This window comes from Echiichthys vipera, assembly GCF_963691815.1.
Source record: "Echiichthys vipera genome assembly, chromosome: 3".
Lineage (NCBI taxonomy): Eukaryota > Metazoa > Chordata > Actinopteri > Perciformes > Trachinidae > Echiichthys > Echiichthys vipera.
Genome location: NC_139828.1, coordinates 17,059,959 through 17,069,876, shown reverse-complemented (window position 1 = coordinate 17,069,876; position 9,918 = coordinate 17,059,959). Strand labels below are relative to the sequence as shown.

At 39.3% G+C, this 9,918-nt stretch overlaps 1 protein-coding gene across 1 annotated transcript; it reads right to left on the bottom strand.

The window, feature by feature from the left end:
* Positions 1 to 4,367: 4,367 nt before the first annotated feature.
* On the bottom strand, positions 4,368 to 7,531 carry LOC310945046 (hydroxylysine kinase-like; the record flags this gene model as incomplete). Its single annotated transcript, XM_083910987.1, has 5 exons — positions 4,368 to 4,810; positions 5,043 to 5,226; positions 5,598 to 5,740; positions 6,141 to 6,446; positions 7,528 to 7,531. The coding sequence occupies 5 exons, from the start codon at positions 7,529 to 7,531 to the stop codon at positions 4,368 to 4,370; spliced, it is 1,080 nt and encodes a 359-aa protein (XP_083767113.1).
* Between the last annotated feature and the right edge of the window lie 2,387 nt (positions 7,532 to 9,918).

Sequence of the window (9,918 nt, the reverse complement as noted above, 5' to 3'; positions counted from 1 at the left end):
AGCTCGTCTGGGCATGAAGCTAATATGCATTACAAGAGAGTCTGTCAGGAATCCATGAAGTGAATTAGTCCTAACAGGTCGGCTTGGCAGCTGTGGATGCCTGGCAAGAGGGCCAAGAGCTGTGCATTGGATGCATCTGAAGACAATAAGTAACAGTTGTTTTCAACAAAAATAAATCCAAACAGCGGGTTTGGTACTGTGTCTAGAATTGCTGCCTTAGGATTAAAATTATTATTGGAGGTATTGTTTATTTGTGATGAAATATACAGTTCACTGTAGGACAGAGACCTTCAACAGGTGGACTGTGACCCCTAGTGGTCCTCAAAGTCACTGCTAAATTATTGTTTGATAATTATTTGAAAAAGTCTTCAAAAATTAAAATATGTCTGGAAATATACATTAGAACAGGAATCCAACATATTATAAGCAGAGATAAATCAGCCTGAAAAAAACTAACGCATTTACACAACACTGATGATAGCTTACTGGACTGTAACTAAAAGGACTACATTTATAGTACTTTTATCCTTTGCTTTACAATTTAGCCTCTCATTCAACCATTCACACATTGATGGCAGCAAGCAAGGCAAGAAATTTGAGGTTCAGTGGCTTTCCCTAGGACACTAGGGAAAGCCACTGAGCCCAGCCAGCAATCAGTGAACAACCCCTCTACCTGCTGAACTACAGCCGCCCTTACAAGGTAGCCAACAAGGCAGCCATCTGCAGATACAGTTAAAGCTATAGCTGGTAATTTACTATGAAAAATGCTGTGGCTATATCCCGACAGCACTTTGAGACAGACAGAAACACCAATGTCTCTCTGACTCTGTCTGTCTGCTCTTAATGTCATCGGCTATCTGCTATGCCTGATCGACAGCTTATCAGAGTGAAGGAGTCCCTGACGCAGTATCAATGACCCGATGACTGCTCATGCTGATGAATATGTTCAATTGCTTATCCTTTAGAAACTTGCTTTTCTTTTATTTATATATATATATATATATATATCTTCTTTGGTAAACATTTTATTTTTATTTTGTATTTTTCTGTGTTTTTTGTATTTTTGTGTATTGCGTACACAGAGGAGAGAAAAACATCGGGAGTCAAATTCCTCGTATGTTTGCACATAGATGGCCCAAAAGCTGATTCTGATTCTTATTCTGATAACACCTCTGATATATATTTTTACAAGGAGGACATTTGAGGCATTCAGATGATACTTTAATCCAACATTGAGCGACAAATAATCAGGTTGAATATTTGGGATACTGAATCCTGCAGAGATTATATTTGTAACCTTTATGCATCCCTTTCTTACAATAGGTGAGGTGCCTTCCAGCTGTTGCCTTTGTTTTCCATCGTTATGTATTTTGTACTGCACCTTGTTGACTTTTGTTTGAAAAAAGAGCTCTCAGAATATTTACATTTATCATATGTCAAATAAAAAGGCCCGACAAAGGCTGTAGCAAATCTTTCTCGAAAACAGTCAATTCTGATTTAAAAGCCTGCAGATTGGTAGTCTTTGGAGTATAGATTGAAGTTCTCTGCTGTATTTAAAAGAAGATGCAGTGAAGACTCAGCGCTCTGTTTTGAAATGCCAAGAGGATTAATGGCACTGATAAGTGGGGTTGGTGTATTAAATTAAGTCCTTTGAGTGTTGCCATTTCTATTTCAGCTATAATTTGTGGAACACTGATTTAAAGTATTAGAGAGAGAGAGAGAGAGAGAGAGAGAGAGAGAGAGAGAGAGAGAGAGAGAGAGAGAGAGAGAGAGAGAGAGAGAGAGAGAGAGAGAGAGAGAGAGAGAGAGAGAGAGAGAGAGAGAGAGAGAGAGAGAGAGAGAGAGAGAGAGAGAGAGAGAGAGAGAGAGAGAGAGAGAGAGAGAGAGAGAGAGAGAGAGAGAGAGAGAGAGAGAGAGAGAGAGAGAGAGAGAGAGAGAGAGAGAGAGAGAATGAATGGACTGTGGCCTGTATGGAAAACAGTGCAGAGACATAATTTGTGGAACACTGATTTAAAGTATTACAAAGACGAAAGGAGAGAGGGAGAGGGAGGATGGACTGTGGCCTGTATGGAAAACAGTGCAGAGACTTGCCTCTTTGGTCTGGTCGAGTGATGGTGTTGAACTACAGTGAAAACAGACGGAGAACAAACGTAAACACAGGCAGACATTTACAGACGCACACTGTGACTTTTTCTACATGACTAGAGGTACATATCACATGCTGCAGCAGGGGCAGAAGGCAGATGGTGCCTTTGAGGTGGGAGGTTGAAATGTAAAAAGTTAAACGAGGTGTGTGATGGCATCGGGCATGTTCACGTACGGCTCTGGCAGAGATGTTGGTGGCACAGCAGGATTTGAACGTGAAATACCGTGAAATTCTGGCTGCTTTGACAATTTCATCTGCAGTTCTGCAGTTTTCTCTCATCTGATTTCCTTAAAGTGTTGAGAGTGGTATTAAACTTACAGCCAGATATTTGGCTCATAAACCATGGTTTCTTCATTTATTCTGTTTTGGTTGTATAAATTAAGCTTTTTAATCATCATACAAAGTTAATATTTCACTAACAGTTTAAGTCCTTTTGTTTTGGGCATATTTCAACCATTTCAAAATGTCAACACAAGATACTGTATGAAGTCCCTCCATGCCTCTCAGGACTGTCAGAGGAAATCATTGATGTTGGCTGAAATTAGGATTCAAAGGTTTTTAAGCTTGAATGTGACTCTGACAGACTTCTTCAAAAATTGGAATAAGTGGGATGATGTCTCCATCTAGTGTCCTCAATGTGTTCTAGTGTTCTTGGCCACAGCTGTATTTACATCCACAGCAAATGTTATTATAGGAGCTCTACTCTATTACCATAGCAGCAGAAAAATATTTGTTATGTAAAGATATCGTGGAGTAATGGTGTCCTGAGCCAAGAACGAAATCATTCTCCCTCTGTGTGTGTTGCGATTCGAGATTCTTTGTTGTTTGTTTTGATAGTGGTCTGGCTACATGCATGTGAGTGCATGTGGCCTTGCAAAAATGTCAGTATGTTAAGCATTGGCCAATGATCTGTGAGAGCCATGTGGAGGTTTTTTACCCTGCATTTTGAGTACAGCTCCTTTAAATAAAGAGATTATTTTTTAGCTTTTTGCCATATGTTCATTTTAAGATAGACAGGAATGGGGGGAGAGATAGAGAGAGAGAATGACATGCAGCAAAGGGCCATGGGTTGGATTCAAACCCCGGGTCACTGTGAGAAGGACTCAATATACAACACTTTATAATCAAATTAATCATTTTCTAGATTAATCAAGGGTTTATTAGATCCTAAAGGCGATGTAAACTGCTCTAATTTCATCATGTCTGCAGATAAATAATCAATCAAATGTCTATTTAGGTAAGGCAATTTATTACTATCCTTTGGAAATAACTCACTAACTGTTGTGTATGTAGCATCTTGTATAGGAATGTAGTTTTTAAGCCTGCATCGATGCAGACTCACTGTTGGAGGGCTTTTTAACCCACATCCACTACTGCTAACTGGTTTGGAGTGATGCTGCCCTCCATACAAATGCACATTCGGAGTAAGAGTGGGCAGGTGGTGTGTTGAGCCATTTTCAACCCATGAAATGCAGATTTTTATCAATTTGATGGGAAATGTCAATCTTTACACCAATTTTCTGTATTATGTAAAATTTAAGAGCTGAAGACTGAATTTTGTCGTATGATTGTTTGACATTCTATATTTGAGCTTGTTATTTCTATATTATAGCTTTATTGTCCACATGTGCCTGATACATTAGTTCCAGATGAGAAAACTGTATTTAGATGCTTTATTTATTTAGCCACAACATCACAATTTAAACATTCTCAATAACATTAACATAGCTGTGTGTTTCTACTTGGCTAGTTAAACATTTTGATAATCCATTAAGAAATACTTGAGTTCCTCATTTCTAATAAGCCATAGGAAAATGTTTGTTAGTCATCTGCAATTATCATGGTTAATAGTAGGGCATTAATACACACAGTAACCTATCTTGTCTGCACTTGTAAATGTTAATGAACTGTTAATATGAGTCTAGTCCACTGATGGGATCCTAATGAAGACAAAGTTATGCCAGATGTAAACCAACTAGAGACTATTTTCGCATTAATGGCCCATTGTCCTTCTATAAAGCCTTTGTAAATTGTTCATTAATGATTAATAAAGCCATTAATTGCAATTACAGGGTACCAAAAACAGTAGAAGAAAAAGTATGTGTTTGTTGTTGTTTGAGTCAAATAGTCAAAATGTATTAAAACTGTAAAAAGTTACAATTCGGTTATTCTTTGTAAATGCAAATCTCCCCTTTATGATCATCCATTGACAAACATTTCTTTATTTACAATTGTCTGGGAATGTGCTGGCATCTGTGAACCATTTACTTTCTACTTCTCTCTTGCCCATTTCCCACAGTTTAGTAAGAAGCCGAGTCCCAGATTTGGCTGTAGTCAGGATATAGGCGTTGTCTTGGTCGGTTCTGGCATTGCACCGACCATAAACCAGAGACTGGCACAACCGACCGAGCACCAGCATGAAGAGGGAATCCCTTTCATCATTATTGAGCACCATAACACTCTCAAAGCCTGCTAATAGTGCTCCACCTACAGCCAAAGGACTTGGGTTCTCCAGCATCATGTAGGCGATTGCTACTGCCAGTTCAAATACATAGCAGGTGTTCATGAGCAAAGAAAAGTCCAGCACGCCTGTCACCTCATGATTCCCGCTGTCTGTAGGTCTGACAAGGATGTTCCAGTCATTTGTGTCTCCGTGTATTATTCCTGTGATAGATAGATAGATAGATTTATGCTTAGATACCTAAAGTATGAGTCCTGGAATTAGCCAATAAGGACACCATTCCTCATGATAATGGGCTGGACTAGCATGCACCCTGTTTACAGTTACACAGACAAATAATTTAACAAGCAGAGTATAATGGTAAACCAACAGAGTATAATAGTAATGCAAAGGAATACAGAACTTCACAAATGTATACTTGTTATCGTCTATTACCTTGTCGGAAAGATTTTATTTTGGGAGGTATGTGTGATTTAAACTGTTCAATGACTGCTTCGATCACTTCGCGCAGGGGATCTCCATCCATCACTGATAGGCAGCTCTCAATGAGAGGAATGTTGGCTAAACTCCAAATACTATCATTATTTCTTCGTAAGACATCCATGTTTGGACAGGCAATCTGAAAAAAGGCAATGTTTTCAATATTAGATTTGCTCATTTTCATACCTTAAAGCTGCAATGATAAGTATAATCAATTTGACATATTACGACCATATAAAGTTTATATGGGTAATGTGTTGAACAGTATTCAAACTATTTATTAGTTTGTATATATGTATATAATGCAAATACTATAGCTCTACATCAACAGCTAAGAAAAATATAACCTAGTCTTTAGTAGATATAACCTGAGAAATGAGCTGAAAGACATAAAAAGTACTCAATTTGTGCAACACCTGCATGTTGAGGTGAAGGGAGACCTTCTGCATCAAAATCTGCTCCAAAATATAAATGACCTGGAACATAAATAAGTCTAACTTTTGAACGTACCTGTTGCAATGTCTTGTCCATGGAGGCAATCAACTTGCCGACATGATAAAGATCTTGCGCTGTGACTGGAAATTCTGCTATAGGTTTTCCAGGGAGATAGGTCAGCAGCCTCACACAGTAGGTCTGAGCACCATGTCCACAGTCTGGATACAAAAAAACAGAACATTCAGTTCAGTATAGCGTCATAACTCTGTATGGTCTGGTTTAAATGGTAATAGATTAACAGTATTTGATTATGGACAAGAGGCCTTGCCTGTTTTTTTATCTTGGATAATTCACACTGGGCAGAGTGGGGTTAGTTTCTATTATGGTTAGTTCAATGTTACCAAGGACAAATAATTGTTACACTTTTCTCGGGTAATAACCCTCAAAGAAAATTATACTCGTTGGCATGAATGCAGGGTGATATTGACTGTGGGAAAGATTATACATTCACCCAACTCTAGTGGCATGTGCTTCAGATTCACTCCATTGTCGCTGTTATTATGACTGAAGCTAAAAGAAGCATAATCAAATTGGACTGCAGAGGTATTTTGTTGTTACCTATTTCCTCCATACTCATGAGCTGTCCTTTGGTGGTGGGCACGACCGTCTGAGCAGGAAAACCATGCTGCCGTAGAAAGGACATGGCGAGGGTCTGCACCTCCAAAAGGGGGACATCCTTACTCTCTTCAGAGTTCATGATCTTCAGGACAAACTTCATACCCTCTTTGTCCACCACAAGGAAGTTCTGGTCATAATAACTAGGCAGGGTGGAGATCTCAGTTATGGTCACCCCGTAAAGTTGCAGTGTTAGTTCAGTTGCTTGCCGCAGGGTGAGCCTTGGCCGAGGATCAACAGTTGCATTATCTGTAGAGAGTAAGGTAGAGAGAGTAAAAACACAACAACATTGTGCATAGACTTTTTAAACTGTGGCTTGTGAAACTTCACATCTAAATAACCAAAAAAAAGTTTCAATTAGTCACTTGCATGTGGTTCAGTGAAAATGAATAACGGCTGGAGGGAAACTTTGCAAAGACAGATGCAAGTCTGACAGAACCCTTGCTGTACCTGTTTATACTGACTTGATGCACAGTATCACTCTGTTCTGTAGTGACAATGGATAATCTGTTGTTTATGACAGTTTGACTCCAGATATTTTTTCAGGTCATTTGGCTTTGATTTGATGTTGTTTATCTTGTGTTTTTTCATTACTTTGGCGCTTAGCATTTATGTTTTTCTTTTTTGTGTTTTCTGTTTTCTATGTATTTTTTTTCTTAATTCTTGGAATGTTATATTCCGTATTGAGATTTTGTTTTGTTTCTGATCAACACTAAGACGGATATACATTTCACAAATTGTTTTCAACATTACTAACATCATCATTTCAGACACAGCCACACCCTCTTGCCTTCCGATAATACCTGAAGTGCTCATATTATGAGCTCAATAGAAAAAAAAGTTTTTAAAAAATCTTGTGCCTCCTCTTCCACTACTTATTTTCAGTGGCGGAGGTAATATTCCACTATATACACGTAGAAAAATACTCAATAACAAGTAAAAGCCATGCATTAATAATTGTTACTTAAAGCAGCTGCACTCGAAATAGTGGGCTGTTATTGCCTCCACACTGCTCTTACGAACTGTGTCCCAAATTATATGAAATACCAAAAATTTTTCAAGGCCACATGCACTAACATGCTCGCACAGCAGACCATCAACAAAGAAACCCGAATTACAACACACAAAAAGAAGATCGACTTCATCCTCCGCTATATCTTTCCATAGCAAATATTTGTCTGCTGCTATACTAATGTTTGAATTTTGAGTACAGCTTCTATGACCTTCTTGTTTGCACATCTGTTGTAATCAGTTATAATTCAATGGCAAAATAGCATGCATGCTGGTATCTTTAATTCCTAGTTATTTAACTGACAATATATGCACTTACCCATTATCTTTCAGCAGATGATGTAGAGGAGGTGAGAGCAGTAGCTTATGTGGCTCTTCTATCTTCGAGGAGGTGTCAGTGAAACTGGTGTCAAAAATTGCCCTTTACACCTGGTTTGGAGATCTGGTTTGACTTGTTCCTCTTACAAGATAAAAAGTAAACGTGTTCAGCTGTTATCACTAACAGACCTTCTTTGTCACTTTTAAAGATCTGTAAATAGCCTTCAATTTGTGTCAGGGAGAGGGAGAGATGGAGAGAGAGAGAGAGAGAGAGACTGCAATTTAAAAAGACAAAAAGACATTCAAATTTGTTGAATTTCTTCAGACAGTCAAACATTAAGCAGGTCAAAGTTGTTTCATTGTTTATCAACAATAGACCATTTTAATGTGGGGATCCCCGAATGAGTTGACGTATATAAAGTTGACAGATCCTATTCACTTTCTATAGTGAGCCGGAAATCCAGCCACCCATTGCACACAGGACCGATATGCTAATATGTTATGGTTTGGACACCCTGAACCCCGGGTCAGTCAGACCCAGACTTAGATAAGGAATCTGATGTGCAACTAGCAGACTTATCAGAATGGTAAAAGTAATTAATCATCCATCCACATGAAGTTCACTACACTTTCAATAGAGGCTGCAACTACTTCGGCGGTTGGTGCATCATTCCATTCGCACAGCTTGAAATGCACGCAAGTATAGAGAATATTTGCCTATGTGTGTCTGTGTATCAGGCACTTTGGATCTGATGCCTTCCATGCGTACATTGAATGATATGGGTTTTTTCTGCACCCAACCAGCCGATTAGCAGCATCTCTGTGTTCCAGCAACTCCAAAAATCACAAGTAAGCACTGACGGTGCCTCATCCGATTATCGTGCCAATCAAACAAGTGTGAATTTTTTAGGAGCCCAAAGCAACATAACCAGTTTCCTGTCTCCCAGTGCCAAAAGAACACAATACAGGTGAAGGAGTTTGACTATCTTTATTATACTTTGAACTGTGCCATCAATTTATGGTTCCACTGACTTTTTTGTACCTGTACAAAAAGGTAAACTGTACCACATACACAAAGGGTCCTTTCTTTGTAATGCAGCCTCCATTGTAAGCAGGAGCTTTTGAGGACCACTCAAGGGCAGTCTTACCCCAGATTTTATCGACAGCTGTAAATTCAAGATTCAAGATTCAAGATTCAACAAGCTTTATTTATCCCGAGGGAAATTATTTTGCAACAGTTTCAATACAAAGGTGGAAAAGGATCAGAGTAACAATAAGCATAAACATAAATCAAATCAAAATAAAGCTAACTTCAGATAAATCAAGCAATGAACTAAGTGTGACAGAGTGCAACAGACATCGTGGTTAAGCGTAGGTATATACAATATACAACAATACGCAGCGTGCAGTTTAGCAGCAGATTGAAATGAAATAAGTACAAACTAATAAGTGAGAAGGAGCGATAAGTTATAAGTGTTAAAAATGTTAAAAATGTAGCAGCATTTCCTACAGAACTAAGTGACAGTATGGCACAGTGGAGTGTAGCAGCATTTCGTACTGAAGTAAGTTACAGTCAGTTACAGTAAACCATAGTGAAATGTAGCAGCATGTCCTAAGCACAGTAAATGTAGCAGCAGATAGTTACAGTACCATTAATAAATAAATAAAGTGATGTAGTGGTGGTATAAAGTGACAGTGTAGTATAGCAGCATTTCTTACTGAACTAAATGACAGTACAACTGAATAAAGTGGTGCAGTGATGATATAAAGTGACAAAGTGACCTTTTCAGGATACAGTGTCTCCACTGTTCCTTGCCTGACCAGGGGGAGATGAATTATAAAGTTTGATGGCCGCTGGAAGAAAAGACTTCCTCCGGCGTTCAGTATTACACCGGGGGAGAATGAGTCTGTGGCTGAAGGTGCTTCTGCTGGAGGTCAGCAGCTGGTGGAGAGGGTGAGAGTTGTTGTCCAGGATGCTGTGCAGTTTAGACAGCATCCGCCTCTCAGACACAGCCACCAAAGAGTCAAGTTTGACCCCAAAGACGGAGCCAGCCTTCCTGATGATCTTACTGATCCTCTTTGCGTCTGCTGCCCCAGCACACAACAGCAAAGAAGATGGCACTGGCTACCACTGACTGGTAGAACATCCGCAGCATGGTGTTACATACATTGAATGACCGGAGCCTCCTCAGGAAATAGAGACGACTCTGGCCCTTCTTGTAGACAGCCTCAGTGTTCTTGGACCAGTCCAGTTTGTTGTCCAGGTATACTCCAAGGTATTTGTAATCCTGGACAACATCCACAGTCACGCCGTTGATGGAGATGGGTGTGGGGGCAGATTGACTCCTGCGGAAATCCACCACTAGCTCCTTAGTCTTGGTGGTGTTTAGAA